General features: G+C 44.5%; 2 protein-coding genes across 15 annotated transcripts in view; both read right to left on the bottom strand.

Moving 5' to 3' along the window:
- Positions 1–24,443, bottom strand: part of LOC123637896 (protocadherin gamma-C4) — a 137,113-nt gene that overhangs the window by 47,786 nt on the left and 64,884 nt on the right. The window contains exon 1 of one of the 14 annotated variants that reach the window (XM_045551044.1): positions 21,601–24,233. The exons of 10 other annotated variants lie outside the window; for them this stretch is intronic. In XM_045551044.1, the coding sequence (XP_045407000.1) occupies positions 21,601–24,024 (2,424 nt within the window). In that variant the 5' untranslated portion in view covers positions 24,025–24,233. Of the gene's footprint in view, positions 1–4,221; positions 6,910–13,541; positions 16,187–16,921; positions 19,608–21,600; positions 24,234–24,443 lie in introns of those variants that run through there. 3 more of the 14 variants (XM_045551050.1, XM_045551038.1, XM_045551041.1) reach the window with 3 other exon arrangements.
- Positions 6,710–10,962, bottom strand: LOC123638607 (protocadherin gamma-B2-like). Its single transcript, XM_045552338.1, has 2 exons — positions 8,419–10,962; positions 6,710–6,716 (listed from the first exon to the last, which is right to left on the bottom strand). The coding sequence occupies exons 1-2, from the start codon at positions 10,869–10,871 to the stop codon at positions 6,710–6,712; spliced, it is 2,460 nt and encodes an 819-aa protein (XP_045408294.1). The 5' UTR covers positions 10,872–10,962.

Here is a 24,443-nt window from a genome sequence, read left to right as displayed (position 1 = left end):
TATCTTTGGATTATGGAGTCTCCAGCCAAGAAGGAGCAGAGCTCATCGCTGGTGAACCTGTATGATCCTGGTTGAGCTTTATAGAACTAGGATTCACACTAGGAATGTTGTGGGTCTGCTCTTGGATCTGCAGGCCATCGGATTAGAAAAGCCACCAAGCAGGAACGTTAAGGGATTCTCTGGTTTATCTGTTTCGGCATTGGCCAACAGCGGCGCTCTGAGTCCCGACTCTAGAACTGCAGCCTGAAGAAATTAGAGTGTGACTTCTGGGAAGTAGAGAGCAAAGAGAAAGATGTTTCTCACTGGAATTTGCAAGCTGAAAGGCGGCAGTCAGTCTTGCTCAGGCAATTAAATATTCCTGGGAATTTATAACCTCAGTGACTTCAGCACATGAAACCAAAATGATGACTTCTTTTTGTTTCTTCTTGATGTTTGAGTAGCTTTAGGCTAAGAATCTCTATCCACCCACCCCAGCCTCCATGCTTTGCTTTTTCCATGTAACACAGTCTCAAGATGAACTGTTGGCTTAATCTTCAGCTGAAAATATGTAGGAAGTTTCTAAGAGGTTTCACACGTGGAAACCTTACGGATTGAGGGATCTATTTTCAAAATTTGACAAATGTTCAGGTCCTTAGCTTTATAAGATAGGTCAGACAGTTGGCCTAAATTAGGGGTTTGATACAGAGGGAAAGTACATATAAAATAATTGATTTTTCACTATGATTCTTTTTTTTTCCAGGAGACCACTTTCTAATCATTAAACTCAAGCATTTTATTGAATACTTAGAAGGTGTGCAAACCACTGTGCAAAATGCTTCAGAAAGTTAACTATGAACTAAGAAATTATGTCTATCGTTAATGATATTACACATAGTGGATCTTTGTATGACTTGTCTAAGAGAAATTCTGGCAGTACCAATTTCTTTTGCACACAGATACATTATTTTGTCTGACTCTATATCTGTCTGATGACAATTTTTTTCCATTTTCCATGAACCAGAGTTCTTCCCATATGGTATCCAGAAGCTTCATCCTCTATAAAACCATTTTTCCCAGTTAACTTTACCATAGGCTGTCTTTTACCATCAGTATTTTAAGAATGAATCTTAAACAGTATGTTATTGGTAGCTTTCCATTAAGTATGGTTTCCTAAAAGTGAACTCAAAGTATAACATTAGATTTCCTTTCCTGAGATTTAGTCTCATCAGTTTAATCAACACCCCTTCACAACTGTTTGCTTTTTTGAAACTGATATGTCATATATGAGGAAAAACTAGATTTCCTCCAGAACTATTAATTCATGATCACAGCTATACTCTGTTACATGTCACTGAGAAAATTGTGATACAATCCACTCATTTATTGTTAACCTTTTAATTCACCAAAAAAAAAAAAAAAAAAAGATCTGTGAGTTGTATAATCTCAGCAAGGTTCCTAGGCTATTGATACTCTAAAAAGCATAGTACCTCTTCTGGAATGAAAGTGGTAGAAGAATGTCTGCTGACAGCTTGCTTTACAATTTTAGGTGCTATAAAGCAATGAAGTTACAACATTTAAGTTATAACTGAACACTTTAACTTATTAAATTAAATGAATGCATGCTCACCTGACATAACACATAAAGAAAACAAGCAAAGACCTTGACATAATTTTATTACTAGAACCAGAAGAAATGTAAACATTCTCAAACGCATTGGCCAGCTACTATCAGGAAATGATCAACAAATATCTTAATTATCAATAAATATCCTAAATATTCTCAAGCTAAGCCATTAGCTTCAATTCTCATATGGACAAAACCTAATAACTCCAACCTTCAGGTTTTCATAATCTCAGTTAAATCACCCCAGATCTCATTGGAGTAAAGTGCTCCTTTAAAACAAGGTTCATAGGACCCTTTTTTAGACAACACAATGGTTCAAATAGAGAAAACTAACACTCACAAAATTGTCTCATATAAAACAATCTTACCCCATATTTATGGCCTAAAACTTTGACTTTTCAATCAAGAATGTGCCTAGGCACTTAAAATTTTTGAATTAGCTTTCACCAAAATTTTAGAATAGTTTTGTTTTCACCTACAGGTCATCCCATTGTATCACCAGGAGAAGCACACAAATCATTATTACTTTTCCCAACAAAATGCCAAGTATGATAGCATTGAAAATATGAATTTTTTTGTCAACCATAAAATGGCTACTGTTGATTAATTACATGTTATGAACCAGATGATTTATGTGTTGTCCTTAAGTTCTGACCACAATCTTTCAAATTAGATATAATTAGTCCTATTTTGCTGAAGCTCAAAGAGATTATATACACAGATTATATGACAGTTACCTAATTACAAAGCTACTGTCCTTCTATGATACATCTGAAAACTCAGAATATTGGTGTCACTAATCCCCAAAGCACATTTATTTGTTTATTCATTCATTCAACAACAATTTAATGAAGACTATTCAGCTTAAACTGGAAATACCATTGAGATCACTGATATTTTAAATACAGTCTGAGGGTTATGACTATTCATGCCCTAGCTCTCAATGACTTGTCCCTAAATCAAGTTAGGTGAACAGAGATCAGCATAATTAGAGCATATGAGCTTAGCCTCCCAAATAATTTTTGCTTTCCTATGATGTCTTTCATTTGAATTGGCCACTATATCATGAGAGAACTGGCCACATGACAAATACATTGTGATAGTTTCTATAAGACAATGGGGAAGGGTATTTCCCTCAATACTTACAGAACACTCTACTTATTAGATTATATTTAAAATTTAATGTAAACACAAATTTTTTTTATTTTTTTTAAGAGATGAGATCTCACTGTGTTGCCCAGGTGACCTTCCTGCCTCAGCCTCCCGAAATAGTGGGACTACAAGCACACTATGCCTGGCTCCAAATTTTGTATTTTGAGATAAACTCAAATACTTCCTTTTAAAAATAGCACACAAGTAGAACCACACAAGCTACTTTTCCGTTTTTTTTTTGTCTTGGTTGTCGAGCAGCGTAAAGTGACAACCGATCTCAGAAGCAGTAACTGCCTCATTCTAGAGCAATGGATTATCTATCATTCTCTTTTATTAGCTTGGGTTTTAAATATTGTATTTTTGAAAGTAGATAGGCAACAAATAAAGAAGAAAGAAAAACTAATTTGGACATTATGGTCCCTACACCTTTAAAGAATTCACCAAAAGCAATTAGGCAATGTTTTTCCAAGAGTAATACTCTTTAGCAGTCAATTTCTGTTAAACACTCTACAACTCTACATAAGGTTCTCAGGAGACACTTAGAATTTGTGCACTTTCCAGAAATTTCCCCATATTTGTAAAAGTTATGGGGAATTCAATATAGAAAGCAGAAGGAATTACTACAAATTTGCCACAGTACCAAAAAAGCACTAAAAACACATTTTGTTAATTCTGAATATTCCACAGTCATTAATATCATCAGTACAGGTAAAGTGAGCAAAAGAAATATCTAACTTGGAAACATATAGAGATATTGTATTCCCGAAATGCATAATAGAAGTGAAAATAAAAAATCTTTACAATTTTTCCTCATGACAAAACATACAGTATATTTCAGTGAGAAAATTTTAAATGTGTAAGAAATAAACTCACCATATTTGGAAGTTCATGAATGATTTAAAACTATGAAATGACTTAGGACACTGAGAAAATATAAACAGATATATCCCTAATGGCTAGAAAGAATTACTGCACTTTAAAAGAAACTAAATGAGTGTACTTTATGAATTTGCTAGCAATCTCAAGTAGTTAAAAGCCACACTATTTATAAAGGTTTACTAAAATTTTCACTTGTAGGTGCCATTTAATTAGATTTCTTCCCTCTAGATAAACAGATAAATTGACATCAGATGCTCTACACAAAACTGCTGCATGGTCAATGAGACAAAAAATTAAAAGCAGGAAAACAGTATTATAGCTGATAAATTAAACTAGAAAATGATGTACAATATTAACAAAGAACTGTATAAATTGTTTATGAATATATATCTATTTTATAGAAATATACATAATAACATATAAATTGTTATAAATAAGGCATGAGGGAAGGTGACTGGGCTGTTGGTGTTGCCACATATATGTAAATTTATGGATGTCTGGTTTATAAATTCCAAATATACACGAATTATCTATACTAAGGGATCTTTTCCTCCAAGCTCAGAGAAGACCATTTGATAAGGACTCACCTGAATAAATGCATGATTGTCTTTAGAAAATACTGAATCACCTGACAGCAAAAGAGGCTCGCTTTTCTCACAGCTCTCCTGACTGATGAGCGTGTCCGCATAGTTGGGCTGGGGGAAGATCAGCTGACTTTTCCGCGAGTCCGCGGTGAGAGAGACCTCATGGGAGTAGGTCTGCAGGAAAGCCCGCACCCCGTCCACGCCCACAAAGTGTGACGTGGGCACGCCCGCCAATCCGTCCCCTGAAGCCTGGAGTAGGCGCGACGAGTGCCAGCGCCGCAGCCTGAACGCCAGCAGCAGGATCACAAAGGCCAGAAAAACGCAAGAGACTGCAGCCACCGCCACCACAAGATAGAGCGTGAGGCCTGAGGTTTCGGAGTCGGCGGGAGACTCCAGGCTGCCGAGATCCGCCAGGACATCGGGTATACTGTCTGCCACAGCCACGGTGAGAGTGACAGTGGCCGAGAGAGGAGGCTGGCCGTGGTCTTGGACGGCCACCACGAGGCTCTGCTTGAGCGCATCTCTGTCCAGCAGGGCCCGCGCCGTGCGCACCTCGCCTGTGTGCAGCCCCACTGCGAAGAGCCCTGGCTCGCTGGCTTTGAGCAGGCGGTAGGACAGCCAGGCGTTCTGGCCTGAGTCTCTGTCCACTGCCACCACCTTGGTCACCAGGTAGCCGGGCTCTGCGGAGCGGGGTGCCAGCTCCACACCAGTGGAACCGTCGGTGGGAAGGGCAGGGTACAGGATCTCGGGCGCATTGTCGTTCTGGTCCAGCACAAACAGGCTCAGCGACACGTTACTGCTGAGGGGCGGGTCTCCGCTGTCGCGCGCAATTACTTGCAACTGCAGGTCTCGGAAATGCTCGTAGTCGAAGGAGCGCAACGCGTACAGGACACCGGTGTCCGAGTTGATGGAGACGTAGGAGGACACAGGCGCCCCCTGGAGGGTGTTCTCGGCCAGGGAATAAGTAACTTGGGCGTTCTCCTCACAGTCGGGGTCGTGGGCGGTCACGGAGACAAGAGAGGCTCCTCTGGGGTTGTTCTCTGGGATATAAACGGAATAGGAAGCCTGAGGGAAGACGGGAGGGTTGTCGTTGGCGTCTGCTACATTCAGTGTGATGTGAGTTTCCGTGGACAGGGGCGGGGTTCCCTGGTCAGTGGCAGTCACCGTGATGTTGTAGCTAGGAACCTGTTCCCGGTCTAAGATTCTGTCTGTTACCAAACTGTAGTAATTTCCGTAAGATTTTTCCAATTTAAAGGGCAGATTTCCTCGAATGAAACAGATCACCTTTCCATTTTCCCCAGAATCTTGATCATTTACATTTAAAAGGGCAATTAATGTCCCTCTGGGAGAATTTTCCCGAACGGAGCTAGTGAGGGAGGTGACGACTACTTCAGGGGCGTTGTCATTCACGTCCAGAACAGTGATGAGGACTTTGGCTCGTGCAGGATATCCTGCGTTATCCATCGCTTGTACTTCCATCTCGTAGAATCCTGACTCCTCGTGGTTCAACTCCCCTATTGTTGAGATTGTCCCTAAATTACTATCAAGCTTGAAAACTTGGGCCGCCTTGTCGTCCACATACCGGAAAGAATACATCACTTCCGCATTGGCTCCTTCGTCAGGGTCTGTGGCATTTACCAGAAGCAGCTGAGTGCCCACAGCTACATTCTCCGGAACGCTCACGCGGTACTCGGACTGAGTAAACGCTGGTGCGTTGTCGTTCACATCGAGGACTGTCACGCGGATGCGCGCGGTGCCTGTGCGAACAGGGTCGCCCCCGTCGGAGGCCGTGACGACCAGGTGGTGAGCGGCCTTCTCTTCGCGGTCCAGGGCGCGCTCCAGCACCAATTCTGGGTACTTAACACCATCCGCTCCGTTTTGCACGTCCAGGGAGAAGTGAGTATTCGGGCTGAGCTCGTAGCTCTGGAGAGCGTTCTTCCCGATATCCGGATCCCAAGCGTGGGGAAGGGGGAACCGCATCCCAGTGGCTGCGTTTTCATTTATTTTGATTTCTAATTCATTTTCACGGAAGTAGGGCGCATTATCGTTAATGTCCCTCACTTCTACTTCCACTCCGTATATTTTCACTTTATCCTCCATCAGAATCTCTAGATTTAATTGACACTTGGTGGCCCCCATACAGAGCTCCTCCCGGTCTATCCTGCCCGCAGTGACCAAGCTGCCGCTTCGCGGGTTCAGAGCGATGAGTTGAGTCCTACCTCTGGAGACGATGCGGACTCCACGTTCCGCCAGCTCCCGGGGCTCCAGCCCCAGGTCCTTGGAGATGTTGCCCACCTTAGAGCCTTTCTCCAGCTCCTCGGGAACTGAATAGTGTAACTGGGTGCATCCGGTTTCCCACAGGATCCCCAAGACGACTCCCAGCAGGACCAGCCCTTTGCAGTCTTGATGCAGTCGCGGAGGAATCATTGTCACTTTTCTCTTAAGATTATTTCCAATTCTGCCCCTGACCACTGAGGTCAGAATCAGCTCTTCAGTCCCTAGAATGGAACAGTGGCGGGGCCAGAGCTCCTCGGTTCAGTTTCCTCACGGCCCCAGAGATGGTTCATTTCTATCTGCTTTGTGCTTTAGGCGCGTGAAAGGCGAGCAGGAGCCCTGCTTTTCTCTCCGATTGGTGAACAGCGGCGCTCAGAGTCCTAACCAATTACTGCACAATCTTGAACTCCGGGAAGGGATATTTGGTTTTTATACCTTAAATAGCTCCACCTACTGTCCTTCAAAAAGGATGGAAATCCACAGTATTTGTTTTAGTGCAAACTTCAGTAAGCTTCTTTTTATTTTCCTAAAAGTTTTCATACAGAGCTACTTTCTTGATATTATTTTCTGGAGCTGTCAGTGTATTCCGATTTTTCTAATGAGCTTTTAAACAAATTTGAAGTTTCTATAAACAGTAATTTTAACCTTATAATTTTAGTGCATCTGCTTTGAGATCACTCTACCCCCATGCATACCTATTATGGGGGGCTTCTCCCTAGGAGTTTCCTTTTTTGAGAAATCATAGAATAGAATAAACTTTCTGAAAGCTATAATTTAGGGTACACAGTTTTCAATAGATTTCTTGAATTTGCCTGGTTGAATTTACCAGATTGTTGGCATTTAATACTTAAAAATCAGATTTTCATGACAATATGGAAAACTAAAAACGGGAAATGTGATTATACACATTATCAGAATCAAAACTCAAGTGAAGAAGAAACATTAACATTTTTGGACTATAATGGAAGCATTCCAACTTGCATTGACTGGAAATAATGGTAGTGCCCCACAATTCTATTACTACATTATATTTCAAAAACTGTTTAGTGTTGAGGAAAACTTAGTAAAATAAAATTAGTAATCCAAAGATATTTTAAACTTACCTTTGCCCAGGTAACTGACCTAATTCCATTACTGAGAATTACTGGTAATACCTTTGGAAGCCCATCAAAATATAGGAAAAAATTCTCTCTAAGAAATAACTGTCTACTGCACTTTCATGAGTATAAATATTTATATTCTTAGGGTAAACACATTTGATAGGCATAAATAATATATTTAAAATTGGGAGGAAATCTACATGTTGCTATGAGAAAAGATTAGACATAAAATTGAGCTTGCTCAGAGAGATTGGAATCAGAGGGATTCCAAGAATCACTAGTGAATGCACCAGAACATTATCATCAACTGATTACCATGTTCTTTCTTTCTTTCTTTTTTTTTCTTTAAGCCTTTCCCAGGTGAGCATTTTGGTAGGCTCCTGTACTCTAAGCTACTCCTGAGGCTGAGGCAGGAGGATCGCTTGAGCCAGGGATTCAAGTCCAGCCTGGGCAACATATGGAAACCCTATCCCTTTCTCTTTCTTCACAAATTTCCTCTCAATTTGTAGTTAATACAGTAAAAAAAAACCTTTATATACTTAAGATATCAATGTCCCAAGAAACACTCACAGAAAGGAAAAAATATACATTCCAATTAAAAATATTTGAATGACAGCGGTATTGTAATGCCCACTTCTTACAGTAGTTGTGTGTGTGTGTGTGTATAAAAAGTATCTCAAAATACTCAAACCCTAATAATGAAGTTACTAGTCCACACAGATAAGAACAGAAAATATTGAGTAGGCGAATGCAAACAAACCTGAAGCAATAGTAGATATGTTTAAAATTTTCTTGCCAAAATATTGGTTTGAAAATTAAACCAAACCTATTTGCAAATGAAACATATTCATTGAAACTCACGTGAGTAGAAGCAACAGAGTCAGAGCTTATCTTGTTATTCTCTTCAGTGAAACTCACTACCAAAGAAGCTTCATTAGAAAGGTCTTGTGGAGGAACCATTTCTGGCGTCATGGTGAGAAAATTAAACCTTGTATTTTGAGAATCAGAAGCAACGTACAGATTGTAGGAATAAGGCAAAGTTCCTTCATTGTAGTTGGGAGAAACCCCTGGTCTAGTCTTAGAACAGAGACCAGGCTGAAAGCAATCCCAGGAGGCGGGGCTGGAGGAACGTCGCAGGCGCAGGGCGATTGCCAGAATCACTGCGAGGAGAAAGAGCACAGAGATCAAGGCCAAAGCCACCACCAAGTAAAACTGCAGCTCAGACTGGGGATCAGAGGGCACAGGATCATCACTGAGGTCTGGCAACACTCCCTGCAGGCTGTCCGCGAAGACCAGGTGCAGCGTGGCAGTGGCAGACAGGGGCGGCTGTCCACTATCACGCACAGCGACCAGCAGGCGCTGTCGGGTCGAGTCCCTGTCTCCCAGGGCACGCGCCGTGCGCACCTCACCGGTGCGCAGCCCCAGGCTGAAGAGCCCAGGCTCGCTGGTCTGCAGCACGTGGTAGGACAGCCAGGCGTTGTGTCCTGAGTCGGCGTCCACCGCCACAACTTTGGTGACCAGATAGCCGGGCTCCGCTGCGCGAGGCACCATATCGAAGAGCGCTGAGCCATCTGGCCCCAGAGCTGGGTACAGCACCCGCGGCGCGTTGTCGTTGCGGTCGCCCACCAGCACGCGCAGGCTCACGTTGGCGCTGAGCGCGGGCGAGCCCTGGTCGCGGGCCTGCAGCGTCAGCTCGAAGGCGCGCAGCTGCTCGTGGTCGAAGGCGCGCTGCGCGAACACCACTCCGCTCTGCCCGTTCACGGACACGTAAGACGTTAGCTCCCGCGTCTCCAGGTCGCTGGCCACAATCGAGTAGAAGACGCAGCCATTGGACCCCAAGTCAGGGTCATACGCACTGACTTGAGCGATGGAGACTCCAGGAGGATTGTTCTCGGCCAGATGGACCAAGTACGACTCCTGGTGGAAAACCGGAGCGTTGTCATTAACATCTCCAATGAGTAGGGTGACGCTAGTACTGGAAGAAAGAGGCGGTTTGCCCCTGTCTGTGGCAGTGATGGTGACATTGTACTCTGCAGTCTGTTCCCGGTCCAGGGCGCCATCTGTTACAAGCTTGTAGTAATTATTGGAGGAAGATTCAATTCTAAAAGGAACTTTTTCTTTTATGACGCATGTGACCTCCCCATTTTCTCCTGAATCTTTATCATGTGTTTTGAACAGAGCGATCACAGTTCCAGGTTCTGCGTCCTCTGTTATAGAACTGGTCACGGAAGTAAAAACCACATCTGGGCTGTTGTCATTCTCATCTAGAATTTCTAGTATAATTTTACATTCGCTGGTCATGCCTCCACCATCCTTGGCTTCTATGTTTATGGTATAACTTTTACTGCTTTCAAAATCTATAGAGTCTTTGGATTTAATTTCCCCGTTTTGACGGTCTAGCATAAAAATATTTCCAATATCATCTCCTAGCGATTTGAATGAGTAGGTTATTTCTGCATTGACACCTTCGTCCTGGTCGGTGGCTGTCACCTTTAGCACAGAGGTGCCTGGTGGCAAGTTCTCTCTAAGGCTGACTTTGTACATATCCTGGCTGAACACCGGGGCATTATCGTTGGCGTCAGTGACCTTTATTTGAATTGAAGCAGTGCCAGTTAGGACCGGGTCGCCCCCGTCCACCGCTGTCAGGACAAGGAGATGGGAGCTCTGTTGTTCCCGGTCCAGGGGCTTCCTCAACACTAATTCTGGGGCATTCTTGCCTTCAGTCTTGCCCTTCATCATCAGAGAGAAATGCTCATTAGAGCTGAGTTGGTAACTCTGGACAGAGTGAGGCCCTACATCTGCATCTATAGCAGATTCCAGGCCAAACCGAGTGCCTGGAATTGCAAATTCATTGATTTGTAAAACAATGCTATTTTGGGGGAAATGAGGTGGATTATCATTTATATCTTCTATCATGACGTTTATGTGAAAAACATTTAGAGGATTCTCTGCTACAATCTCTAAGGATACGATGCACAGAGGATTTTGTAGACAAAGCGACTCCCGATCAATTCTGTCACTCACAAGTATGTTCCCATTCTCCATGTTCACGGTAAAGTATTGTTTCTCTGCACTAACTCTGAGGTTGCGGGTCAATAAATCGCGAAAATGCAGCCCCAGGTTCTCAGCCAGGTTCCCCACCACTGAGCCCCTGGCCATTTCTTCGGGAATAGAGTAGCGGATCTGCTCCGAGAGAGCCCCGCAGAACAAAGGCAGCAGGAAGGGAAAGAGTACTTGCCACCGCCGGGTCCTGCTCCTCTGCTTCGCTCTATTTCCCATCCTTCACTTGCGTTGCTGCAGCCTCCGGCGTTAAAAGACAAAGGCTTCACAAATTACTTTAAAAATATTTACTTTCACGCGCAGAAGACACAATGCTCCCGGTTTGAGGGCGTCCCGATCCGTACAGAATCAGATTTGCCGAGCAGAAAGCCTGGGTCCCCGCCACTCTTCTTTCTGACTTGTTTCTGTGACTGCGCAGAATATCACCGGGAGTAGATCGCGGGCTCCAGCTCTTGCAGCTCATTGGCCAACAGCGGCGCTCTGAGTCGATTTAGAAAACTGCAGTCAGAAGCCTTTGCAAATTCAAAAGGATTCAGTATTCCCGCAGATATGTTGGACTAGTATTCAGGGAATTGGCCACTTCATGAGTTTTGTATGAGTTCATTTTCTAGTGTTTACTACCTAAGAAGGTTCCTTAGAGATGGGATCCTATGGAAGAGCCATCAACCCAGTAAGAAATTTAAAAATTTGTCTTTTTAAAATCAGAGGCAATGTACATATTGGAAGAACAAGGCAAAGTCTTCTCTCCAGATGTAGAACAAAGGCCATGTGGGAAAATAGCCCCACCAAGAGGTTTGGAAAAATTTTGACAGCCACGAAATAACGCCCAGTATTATCTTCAACCTGATGTGCCCTAATTTTCTCCCTCCTTTCATCAGAGGAAACTGAAGGAACACTCAAAGCTATATAGGGCATGCTCAGAATAAAGATAGCCAATACTATAAAAATCTTCCTCGTTACTTATAATAGAGATTCATGAAAAGGATTATTAAGTGTTTTACACTATCATCGTAAATAGAATATAAAGGTACAGCCTAGTAGGTTGCCACAGGAATTTAATGACATGAAATGTTGAGAGCATTTTATTTTTATCCTCTATTTAACTGGACTATAGATTGCAACTTAACAGAACTTTATTACTACCTCTGAATCAAAATAACCTTCTTAATATCAAGTTTCAAAGCCAATCCTTTCTTTTTGTTCTCCAAGATCCTGGTTGAGAGCTCCTAATAAGTTTAGACTGTTTAAAAATATGGAACTATCTCCCTCCCCCAGCCAAATACCTCATATCCTTTTTATTTACCTAATTTCAGTTCAAGTATAATGCCTTAAATCTTTTTTCTCAGTCTGGAATTCCATAAGCATAAATCCTATCCTTAGGTGCTCAAAACACTTAACATTTTTCTCAACTTCAAGAAAAATTTAGGCATCTGTTCGAAGACTTCCCTTTACTGCAATTGAAATTCTTTTTGCCCAAGTACTATTATAGATACTCAGTTTACAGTTAATTACATTAAAGTCAATCCCTAAATGAGAAACAAACTTGAAAGGGAGCATAAATATGCAAGTAATTTGGGCTGAATATCTATAAGTGATGTGAGAGTGTTGAGTTAAACTGATTATGAAAACGATTCCTATGACCAAAAAACCTAAATAAGTCTCCTTTCCTCACTTGGCTTTCCTAGACATTGCTTCAGATAACATCTTTGTCCTTGGGTAACTGTCAAGGCTTCAATAACAAGTTGGTTCTGAATACAAGAATTGAGTATACTTTTTGTAATACAAAATCAGCTTATAAAGGAAAAAAGGGAGGAATCAACGACTCTTAGGTATATTGAAAATGAACAAAAAATACTCAGAGGAATACCTGCTAAATCAGTCTCTTATAAAATCTAAATACTCACCCCCATCTTTTATATTCTCAAATATGATATATAAATAAAGCTGAAAAATGTAAGTATCTTAAGGAGATTTGAAAATAACTCTTGAGAAGCATTGAGTCAAAATTATTTCTATATGTGAATTCACTACATTTAAAAACCTTCCACACATACACACACAGACATTAAAGTAAAAGATAAAAGGAAATAATACTAGTTCAATAATTCAATTATTTCTTCAGAACAATCTCTTGTAGTAATGGGAAAGATATATAGAACTTAAGAAAAAAAATGTGATCTACATTTCCTCGCTCAAGAAATTCCAGTAATCAAAAGCCAGTCAATATGTCTGTTTTGATAAAATGAACAAACAAGGCAAAGCTGAAATAGTCAACAAGATATTAGCATATTACCTAGCCATCTGGAACAAAATAGTATTGTTTCATTCTCAGAGAAAAACTTATATGTGCGCATGTATATAGATAAAAGGAGCCAAAGGGAGCATGATTTAATAGCATTTAAATCAACAGGGTCAAGTTTGAACATTAGAAGTAATAGGAAATAATGGCGAAATATAACTACAAATCAGTGGCAGCACCGCAAAATTGAAATAGGGAAATAAAAGGCGTGAATTATTTATTTGTATCACAATACATAACATAAATTGAGAGCCTCAGACACTGACAATAGAAAAATAATACTAAAATTCAACTTACTACAAAGCAAGCCAAGATAGTTGAACCTGTCCTTTAAAATCAAAAGAAAACATGCCAGCCCTAAAAGAGAACTTTCACAAAAAGTCTTTTTTTTTGCTCTGAAAAATAACGGTAACCTGATGAAAGGTAAAGAACACCAACTCATGTATGTAAAGAACACCAACTCATGTATTAATATTTCTCTAAATATGTATGAACTAAATATATCTCCTCAAACAGGCTAAAAAAAAAAGCCCCTTACAAGACTTGTGCCAAGAGGCCAACAACTGGGGAGACAGAGAAATAAATCTCACCTGATTACTTGTCGGGTCACTTTTGCCTAAAACGGTAGCTGAGTCTTCAGCTATCAAGAGTGGCTCCCTTTTCTCATAGCTCTCCTGGCTGATGAGCGTGTCCGCATAGTTGGGCTGGGGGAAGATGAGATGACTTTTCCGCGAGTCCGTGGTGAGGCAGACCTCCTGAGTATAGGCCTGCAGGAAAGCCCGCACCCCGTCCACACCCACAAAGTGTGAGGCGGGCACACCTGCCAGCACGTCTCCGGAAGCCTGGAGCAGGCGTGATTTGTGCCAGCGATGCAGCCTGAAAGCCAGCAGCACGATGACAAAGGCCAGAAAGACACAGGAGACCGCTGCGACAGCCACAACCAGGTATAGCGTGAGGCCTGAGTCATCTGGATTGACGGGAGACTCCAGGGTGTCCAGATCGGCCAGGATGTCTGGGATACTGTCGGCCACAGCCACGGTGAGTGTGACGGTGGCCGAGAGAGGAGGCTGGCCGTGGTCTTGGACGGCCACCACGAGGCTCTGCTTGAGCGAGTCTCGGTCCAGCAGAGCCCGCGCCGTGCGCACCTCGCCTGTGTGCAGCCCCACGGAGAAGAGCCCAGGCTCGCTGGCCTTGAGCAGGCGGTAGGACAGCCAGGCATTCTGGCCTGAGTCTCTGTCCACTGCCACCACCTTGGTCACCAGGTAGCCGGGCTCTGCGGAGCGGGGTGCCAGCTCCACACCAGTGGAGCCGTCAGTGGGGAGGGCAGGGTACAGGATCTCGGGCGCATTGTCATTCTGGTCCAGCACGAACAGGCTCAGTGACACGTTACTGCTGAGGGGCGGATCTCCACTGTCACTTGCTGTCACTGTCAGTTGTAGGTTATGAAACTGCTCGTAGTCGAAGGATCCCAGGGCGTACAGGACACCGGTGTCAGAGTTAATAGAGACATAGGAGGAGAGAGGCGCCCCTTGGAGGGTGTCCTGGGCCAGAGCGTATGTGACCTGGGCATTCTCTTTGCTGTCTGGATCCAAGGCAGTCACGGAGAAGATGGAGGCACCTCTGGGGTTGTTTTCAGGAATGTAGGCGGAGTAAGAAGAGTGAGTGAAAACGGGAGGGTTATCATTGTCATCTGCCACATTCAAAGAGATGTGAATTTCTGTAGACAAGAGTGGACTTCCCTGGTCTGTGGCTGTCAACGTTATGTTGTAGCTCTGGACCAGCTCCCTGTCCAGCATTCTGTTTGTTATCAACTTGTAATAATTTCCATAAGTCTTTTCTAATTTAAAAGGTAAGTGGTTAGGAATAAAACAGGAGACCTGACCATTTTCTCTGGAATCTTGATCTTGCACATTGAGTAGAGCAATTACTGTACCTGGAGGAGAGTTTTCTGGAATTGAATCAATGGAAGAGGTGATAGTGATTTCCGGAGCATTATCATTCACATCCACAACTGTGACCAAAATTTTAGCGGTATTCGAGAGACCTCCGCCATCTCGGCCTTGAATTTCCATCTCATAGAATTTATATTTTTCAAAATCCAGAGACCCCTGTACTAGAACTTCTCCAGTTTGGGAATCCAACTGGAATATTTCAGAAGCTTTGCTTTCCATATTCCGAAATGAATACATCACTTCCCCGTTAATTCCCTCATCTGGGTCCGTTGCATTTACCACCAGCACTCGAGTTCCAGGGCTGAGGTTTTCTGGAACACTCACGCGATATACAGACTGTGTGAACTTTGGGATGTGGTCATTTACATCGAGGACCACCACACGAATGGGAACGGAGCCCTTGCGGATGGGTTCTCCTCCATCTACAGCTGTGAGGAGGAGGAGGTGAGCAGCCTCTTTCTCTCGGTCCAGGCTTCCCTCCAGCACTAGCTCGGGATTCTGGGCCTCATCAGTTCCGCCTCGCACTTGCAATGAAAAGTAACTATTAGGGCTGAGCTGGTAGCTTTGGAGGGAGTTCACTCCCACATCTGGATCCCTGGCGCTAGGAAGGGGAAATCGCGACCCCGGAGTTGCCTGCTCACTAACTGTTACCTCTACTTCCTTTTCCTGGAAATTGGGGGCATTATCATTAATATCCGTTATTTCCACCTCCACTCCGTAAATCTTCAAGGTGTCTTCCACAAGAATGTCCATACTTAAAACACAGGAGGACACCGTCTCACAGAGCTCCTCCCGGTCTATCCTACCCGCAGTGACCAAGCTGCCGCCTCGCGGATTCAGAGCGAAAAGCTGTGTCTTCCCTCCAGAGACGATGCGGACTCCGCGCTCCGTTAGCTCCCGGGGCTCCAACCCCAGGTCTTTGGCTACATTACCCACAAAAGAGCCTTTGTCGGTCTCTTCCGGCACCAAGTATCGGATCTGCCCTGCCCCAAACTCCCGCAGCGTCCCCAGGAAAATCCACAGCACGACCAGCCTGCTTCGGTCCAGGCGCTGCAGCTGATTCGCCATGGCAGGGTCTGAGCCAATATTCCGCGGTTTCTTGAGCCGGTTCTGAATCGGCTTAGGTAGCTATGAAGTCCCAGGCCGTCCGCATCCAAAATATATCAGAAAGCGAAGGAAGTACTTTTTAGGTTTCCAGCATCAGGAACTGTGAGTATCCATCTCTTTCTGCTTTGTGTGGTAGGGCTGGGGGAGGGAGAAACTCGATAGCTCGCAGCAACCCATTCCCTGATTAGTGAACAGCGGCGCCTAGAGCCCAATCTTATTATTGCAACGACTAAGAAAAACTACAGTGCGGATTGCAGAGGAAATTTTTACACTCGCTTCTTCGTGAATTACACGTATTTGTAAAGCTTAAATAGTTATATACAATAGTTATATAATGTGATGTTAAAAGTTTACCAAGAGCACTTATGAAAAGAGCAATTATTAAAAGGGCTTGCTTAATTTTTAAAAAGCTTTCAAAATACTACCGGAACTGAAAACTTTTAGGTTACAGTTGGTTCCAATTGATTTTTACCGACTGAAAGGAATGGCATTTTCTGCCTGTGAAAATAGCACGGTCCCGACAAATCATCAGGTAGGATGCATGGCTGTAATTCCCACCAGTGTTTCTTTATTGAGTAAAATAAAGATGAAACGTTTGAGAAAATTTGAATAGCATTAGGGCTGTCATTTTAAAATACCACAAAATATAAAATATAAAAACATACTGTATTCCATATTTTTAACCAAAATGCATTTAAGTTCACGAAAACTTCACCTGAGATTTCTCATATATTTTACCTTAAAATGCCTTTGAATAGCAGGAGGATTGAAGCATTTTAAACTTTTGTCTTAACAGTGATAACCATAACTTTGACCTATATATATTTTAGGAACTCTATGAAAAGATTATCTAGAATTCTGAAATAACATCACTATATTGGCATATAACAAGGATTATTTTAAATACATACCTGTTTAAAAGTCATCTTATCTGCTTCAACAGTAGGAGTTAAAATGCTAGCCAACAGCACTGAAGAGTTATCTTTGTTGAGATTATCTTGTGTGGCTGAACAATGTTCAACAGATGTGAGAAAATTAAATTCTGGGTTAGTTTGATCCCCAGGCACACACAAATTATAGGCAAAGGGCAAAGTTCCCTCACTATAGTTGGGGGGAACCACAGGTTCAGACTTGGAGCAGAAAACTGACCCAAAGCAACCCCCAGCAGTAGGGCTGAAAGACTGTCGTAGCCGCAGGGCTATGGCCAGAATCACGGCGAGTAGGAAGAGCACAGAAATTAAGGCCAAAGCCACCACCAGGTAAAATTGCAGCTCCGCCTGGGGGTCAGAGGGTGCTAGACTGTCGCTGAGGTCCGGCAGTACCTCTTGCAAGCTATCAGCGAACACCAGGTACAGCGTGGCAGTGGCCGAAAGGGGTGGCTGTCCTCCATCTCGCACCGCGACCAGCAGGCGATGGCGGGCCAAGTCCCTGTCACCCAAAGCACGAACCATGCGCACCTCCCCCGTGCGTAGCCCCAGGCTGAAGAGCCCGGGCTCACTGGCCTGCAGTACGTGGTAGGACAGCCAGGCATTATGTCCCGAGTCAGCGTCCACCGCCACCACCTTGGTGACCAGGTAGCCGGGCTCCGCAGCACGCGGCACGGTATCGAAGAGCGCTGAGCCGTCCGGCCCCAGCGCTGGGTACAGCACCCGCGGCGCGTTGTCGTTGCGGTCGTCGATCAACACGCGCAGGCTCACGTTGGCGCTGAGCGCGGGCGAGCCCTGGTCGCGGGCCTGCAGCGTCAGCTCGAAGGCGCGCAGCTGCTCGTGGTCGAAGGAGCGCTGCGCGAACACCACCCCGCTCTGCGCGCTAACCGACACATAGGACGACAGCTCCAGGCCGCTGGCAAGGATAGAATAGGAGACGCGACCGTTGGGTCCAAAGTCAGGGTCAGAGGCACTGACCTGAGCTATAGAGGCACCAGGCTGATTGTTTTCTGGCACGTGGACCAGGTAGGAGGACTGCTGGAAAACTGGCGCGTTGTCATTGACGTCCGTGATGTGCAGGGTGATGGTTTTGCTGGAGGAGAGGGGTGGCTTGCCCCTGTCGGTGGCGGTAATGGTGATGTTGTACTCCACGGTCTGCTCCCTGTCAAGGGCCCCATCTGTAACTAGCTTGTAGTAATAATTAGAAGAAGAATGAATCTTAAATGGAACGTCTCTACTTAAACTACACCTGACTTCTCCATTTTCCCCAGAATCTCGGTCTCGGGTTTTGAAGAGAGCCACGACAATTCCCGGAGGGGAATCCTCTGAAATCTGATCAGAGAGAGAAGTGATGATTATTTCTGGGCTGTTGTCGTTTGCGTCTAGAACGTCTATAATTACTTTACACTGTGTTGAGAGAGATCCTCGGTCCTTTGCTTCTACATTCATTGTATATCTTTCTACTTCTTCGAAATCCAAGGGCTGACGAGTTACGATGTTTCCTGTAGTAGAATCCAGAGAGAACACGTGCTGAGTTTTGTCAGCGACACCCAGGAAGGAGTAAGTGATCTCCGAGTTGAGCCCCTCATCCTGGTCAGTGGCCTTCACCCTCAGGACAGAGGTGCCTGGAGGCACTTCTTCCCCAAGGCTAACCCTGTACACGTCCTGGCTGAACACTGGGGGATTGTCATTGGCATCGACCACCAGGATTCTGATCTGAGCAGTACCGCTCTGGGGCGGGTCCCCACCGTCTAAGGCTGTCAGTACTAAGTGGTGAGTGCTCTGTGTTTCTCTGTCCAGAGTCTTCTGCAATACTAATTCTGGATATTTGCCACCATCCGGATTGTCTTTCACCACCAATGAGAAATACTCATTAGGACTTAGTTGGTATTTGCTCAGTGAATTCATACTAATATCAGGATCTTCTGCAGACTCAAGAATTGTTCCCATCCCTGGGTTGATGGATTCACTAATTTCTAAGTTTATTTCATCTATACGGAATCGAGGGGCATGGTCATTAACATCCTCAATAACTACAACGATATGAAAAATGTTTAAAGGATTTTCCACCACAGCTTCCAGTTGCAACTCACATCTTCTTCTCTCTTTGCATATCTGCTCACGATCTATTCGGTCCTTCACAAGTAAGTCCCCGCTCTCCGAGTCTACAAGGAAGTGCGGCTTCTCCGCGCTAACTCGCAGCTTCCGAGCCAACACATCCCGGACACTGAGCCCCAGATCCTTGGCGAGGTTCCCCACCACCGAGCCCTTGGCCAGCTCCTCGGGAATCGCGTAGCGGATGGGCTCACCGAGCGCGGGGTAGAACAAAGGCAGCAGCAAGGGAAATAGTACCTGCCGCCGGCCGGCCCGGCGCCTCTGTGCGCAGCTCCCTCCCATCGTTCGCTCTAGTTCTCGCTGGGTCCCTGTCTTTCTGGAAAGCCTAAGGAACTGCGATCCACGGCGTCACTGGAAGAGCATTCGGCCTAGGACAGGCGGAGCCTCCAGTGTCGGGGCTGGGAATCCGTGTGTGGCGGGCAGGGTCTGCGCTGCCGGGAGCCCCTGTGTGAGCTTGTTTCCTTCTCTCTGCTGTGGGCTGCGCGGGCAGTCCCAGGCTGGGAACTGAAGGACCCTGGGCGTCAGCGCTTGCTCTGCACTGGCCGACAGCGGCGCCCAGAGGCTGTATGTGGAACTGCAGTTTGCCTTTTACTTCTTTCAAGGAATCTTTTTTCTTTAATAAATACAAATTGATACCTAAAATATTTGAATCTTATTCCTGAGTGATTCCGTTTTCATAACAAAACACATTTTCACGTGGTCATAACGGTCCTATGTTTTTATATATTAAGAAGTTACATATATTTTGAATAGATAAAACTATTTTTTCTCAAAATTTAAAAAGGCACAGAAGAATATAGAGTGCAGGTCTATAGGTCTCCTCTCCCATGGCCCACTACTATCCAATTCTTTCATCTAGAGGCAGACACTGTTGTTCCTTTTTTAAAAGTAGTCCATGAAGCTGGAAGTAATGAAGATAAACAAAGAACTTGTTTGTCTTCGATTCTAGCCTATATTCGGAATATAGGAAGGAAGTATAATCCTTCTATATTTAGGTCCTGGAATGAAACCATTGCCATATTCATTACAATCATCCACAGTGTTCTGTATTGCTTTCAAATATTTGTACTTAAAAACATTTGCTTACAATGGCTACAATGTCAAAAGGATCGTGTTTTAAAAACCAGTATTTTTCAAAATAATAGAATATTTGAAACGGAGGTACAATAATTTTCAATCTCACGGGCAGAAATTTAAAATAATAGTTTCAATGATTTTTAGTTAATAAGTATTACCCTGAAGAGTGTGCTCTCTCCTTCCACAGACCTATCATCCAACAAATGTTGATTGGCATAAAAAGTCATGGTCTTATAAGTATCTGAGAAACTTTAGAATGCTCTTTAACTTTATGCTACCAAGCTTAGTACAGTATTAGTAATACATTCAAATTAAGAGATCAACCAAATACAACACATTATCTTCACTAAACTACGGGCTTATCAGTATCTCCACTGACCATTTGTTTAGAATAATTTTGCAAATTTCTCTACTTATATTCTAATATCCAGAAGAAATGGCATTTATTTCTTGATTCTAAGTTCATTTTGATTCCCAGTTTCAGAGTTTTCAGAGATTTCAGTGTATCCCTTCCTCTCCATTAAGGAGCCACTGAAATACCTTTGTCACACATCTCTTACTCCTGTTCTTGGGAACATGCACAACTTTATCTGTCTCTCCACTTCATATTTATTTTCATCCTTAGCAATTGGAGAATTTAACAAAAAAGACAAATAGTAGAACCCAAAATGTCCTTCATTTAACCCTCTATAGCCTCTTTAGAATCCCTGTTGAGTAAGGAAAGTTAAATTAAAAATCTGTGTCTTCCACATAGCAGTATGAAATTAGACAGTCATATGCAAAAAGGATGCTGTGGTGTTACCAGGTATGATTACAGTTAGAAACATTTAAGCATATGTAGTTATGAATTGTTAATTGAACATTAATTATTAACAAAAATGTTAAATCTCTCTAGGAAGTATATTGTGTGCAACTGTCACTACAAAGTATAGTTTGAACAATATATACAAAGGCCTATTGCTATTCTCCTTGGGAAGAACACACTTGAGTAATCTTAGATTTGTGTTGTGTTTCCAGAGAGGCTAATACATTTGTTCCTGACATTTACCTATTCTTACCAAACCTGCCTTCAAAACAAGAGCTAGAGTTGTTTAAGGGACTAGAGTTTCAGCATGTGGCCTCCCAGAAGCACATTGACAGACACTTCTATATGGAAGTCTCTCTTAGGAATTGCTAGGTTGGACTCAACAACACTATAAACTATAAGGTTCTGCAAAGCTAATCATAACATCCTTATGACAACAGGCCTTCACTGGGATTAGGTGAATTTTACCAGAAACTAAAAAAAGAAGAAAAAGTCAGCCTCAATAACCATCAAATTCTACTCTTCAATATTTTAGCAAGAAGCATGTATCATTGAAACTGAGAAAAGTGACGCAAAAATAAATATTTAAATTTTTTATCACCATGCTGCAAACTTAAAAGCAATCATAATTTTTTAAACTAGAGAAAAGAGTAAAAATAAAACTCACTGGAACCAAAGGGGTATCTTCTATAGGAAACTTCGAATCATCTAACAAAGACAAAGGATCCTTTTTCTCGCAGCTTTCCTGGCTGATGAGCGTGTCCGCATAGTTTGGCTGGGGGAAGATCAGATGACTTTTCCGAGAGTCCGCGGTGAGGGAGACCTCGTGGGAATAGGTCTGCAGGAAAGCCCGCACCCCGTCCACGCCCACAAAGTGCGAGGCCGGCACTCCAGCCAATCCGTCTGCGGGAGCCTTGAGCAGGCGCGACGAGTGCCAGCGCCACAGCCTGAGCGCTAGCAGCACAATGACAAAGGCGAGAAAGACACAGGAAACCACTGCGACAGCCACAACCAGGTACAGCGTGAGGCCTGAGTCATCTGGATTGGCGGGAGACTCCAGAGTGCCCAAGTCGGCTAGGACATCTGGGATGCTGTCGGCCACAGCTATGGTGAGAGTGACGGTGGCTGAGAGAGGGGGCTGGCCGTGGTCTTGGACAGCCACCACGAGGCTCTGCTTGAGCGCATCTCTGTCCAGCAGGGCCCGCGCTGTGCGCACCTCTCCGGTGTGCAGCCCCACTGCGAAGAGCCCAGGCTCGCTGGCCTTGAGCAGGCGGTAGGACAGCCAGGCATTCTGGCCTGAGTCTCTGTCCACTGCCACTACCTTGGTCACGAGGTAGCCAGGTTCTGCAGAGCGGGGTGCCAGCTCCACGCCGGTGGAGCCATCGGTGGGGAGAGCAGGATACAGGATTTCCGGTGCGTTGTCATTCTGGTCCAGCACGAACAGGCTCAGTGACACGTTACCACTGAGCGGTGGGTTTCCACTGTCACTGGCAGTCACTTGCATCTGTATATCACGAAACTGCTCATAGTCAAAAGATTTGAGTGCATACAAGACACCAGTGTCTGAATTGATTGATATGTATGAGGATAGAGGTGTCCCCTGGATGGTGTCTTCAGCCAGAGAGTAAATAACCTGGGCATTCTCTTTGCTGTCTGGGTCGAGGGCTGTCACTGAGAAGATGGAGGCGCCCCTGGGGTTGTTCTCGGGGATACAGGTAACGTAGGAGATGTGAGAGAAGGTGGGTGCGTTGTCATTGATATCTGCCACTTGCAGGGTAAAGTGAGTTTCTGTTGACCGAGGTGGACTTCCCCCATCTTTAGCTGTCACTGTGATATTATAAGAGGATACCTGTTCCCTGTCGAGGGCTCTGTGTGTCACCAATCTATAATAACTATCGATGGACTTTTCTAACTTAAATGGTAGATTTCCTGAGATGGAACAGGTTACCTGTCCGTTCTGCTCAGAATCTAAATCGTGCACATTTAAAAGGGCGATGACAGTTCCCAGAGGTGAATCTTCAGTCACTGGGCTAAACAGAGACGTGATGGTCACCTCTGGACTGTTGTCGTTTACATCTTCTACTGTAATCAATACTTTTGCAGTTGCAAGATATGCTCCTCCATCTTCAGCTTGTATTTCTATTTCATAGAAACCTGTCTCTTCATAATCTAGATTTTCTGATATTTTTATTTCCCCAGTATATTTGTTTAGTTGGAATTTCAACAATTGTGTGTCAGCCAATTTTCGGAATGAATATGTCACTTCTCCATTGGCTCCTTCATCCTTGTCAGTGGCGGTGACTGTCAGTAGCCGAGTGCCCACAGGCGCGTTCTCCGGAACACTCACTCGGTATTCTGGCAAGGTGAAGACCGGCGCATTGTCATTTGCGTCGAAGACAGTCACACTGACGAGGACAGTGCCAGATCGGAGAGGGTTACCGCCATCGAAAGCGGTGAGGACCAGGTGGTGAACCGCCTCTTCCTCGCGATCTAGGGCGCGCTCCAGCACCAGCTCCGGGTACTTGACGCCACTGGCACGGCTCTGAATTCCTAGGGAGAAGTGTTTATTGGGGCTGAGCTGGTAGTTCTGTAGAGAGTTCACGCCCACATCCGGATCAATACCTTCCGGGAGAGGGAAACGCATCCCTGGAGCGACGTTTTCATTAATTTTTATGTCTAGATTTTCTGCTTGGAATTTTGGGGCATTATCATTGATATCAGTTACTTCTATTTCTATCCCGAAAAGTTTTACCCTGTCTTCCACAAGGATGTTAAAACTCACCAGACACCTCGCGCTCTGAGCGCAGAGCTCCTCCCGGTCTATTCTGCCCGCGGTGACCAAGCTGCCGCTTCGCGGATTCAGAGCAAAGAGCTGCGTCCTACCTCTGGAGACGATGCGGACTCCGCGCTCCGCCAGATCGCGGGGCTCCAGGCCCAAGTCCTTGGAGATGTTGCCCACGAAAGAGCCTTTCTCCATTTCCTCAGGAACCGAGTAGCAGATCTGCCGGGCTCCGGCCTCCCAGGGCATCCCGAAGAAAAGGCAGAGCAGGACCAGCTCGCTGCGGGCGGGGCGATGCCTTTGAGCGGCCATTGTTGTCTCGTCACGGAATTCTCGCAAAGTCCTCACTGGACACGGTGCCTGTTTCGATCCTGTTCCTTTTTCTTCCTGTGGCTGCAGGGTGTCTATGTAGCCTGCGCACCTTAAACTCTGGAGTGAGTTTCGCTGCAGTCCGGCAGCCGGTTTGTAGGAACTGTGGGGCTTTGTGTAGTTGGAGCCCTGAGAATCCGGATTGAGCTCCGGCTGCGTTTCTTTCCTAGTAGGTGAACAGCGGCGCTCAGAGTCCTAAGAAGTTACTGCACCCACCATATATACAATAGAAAGCAAACGCTACTCTATCTCTGTGGGATTATTTTATTTGACACTAATTATTTGGTTTCTCCACTCATATCTTTAAATCAATTACTATTTGGAGGTTTCCTTTGGAGGTGAGATAAAATGGAATTAAAGGG

The sequence above is a fragment of the Lemur catta genome, chromosome 5 (assembly GCF_020740605.2).
Source record: "Lemur catta isolate mLemCat1 chromosome 5, mLemCat1.pri, whole genome shotgun sequence".
NCBI classification, from domain to species: domain Eukaryota; kingdom Metazoa; phylum Chordata; class Mammalia; order Primates; family Lemuridae; genus Lemur; species Lemur catta.
This window is presented reverse-complemented; position numbering and strand designations above follow the sequence as displayed.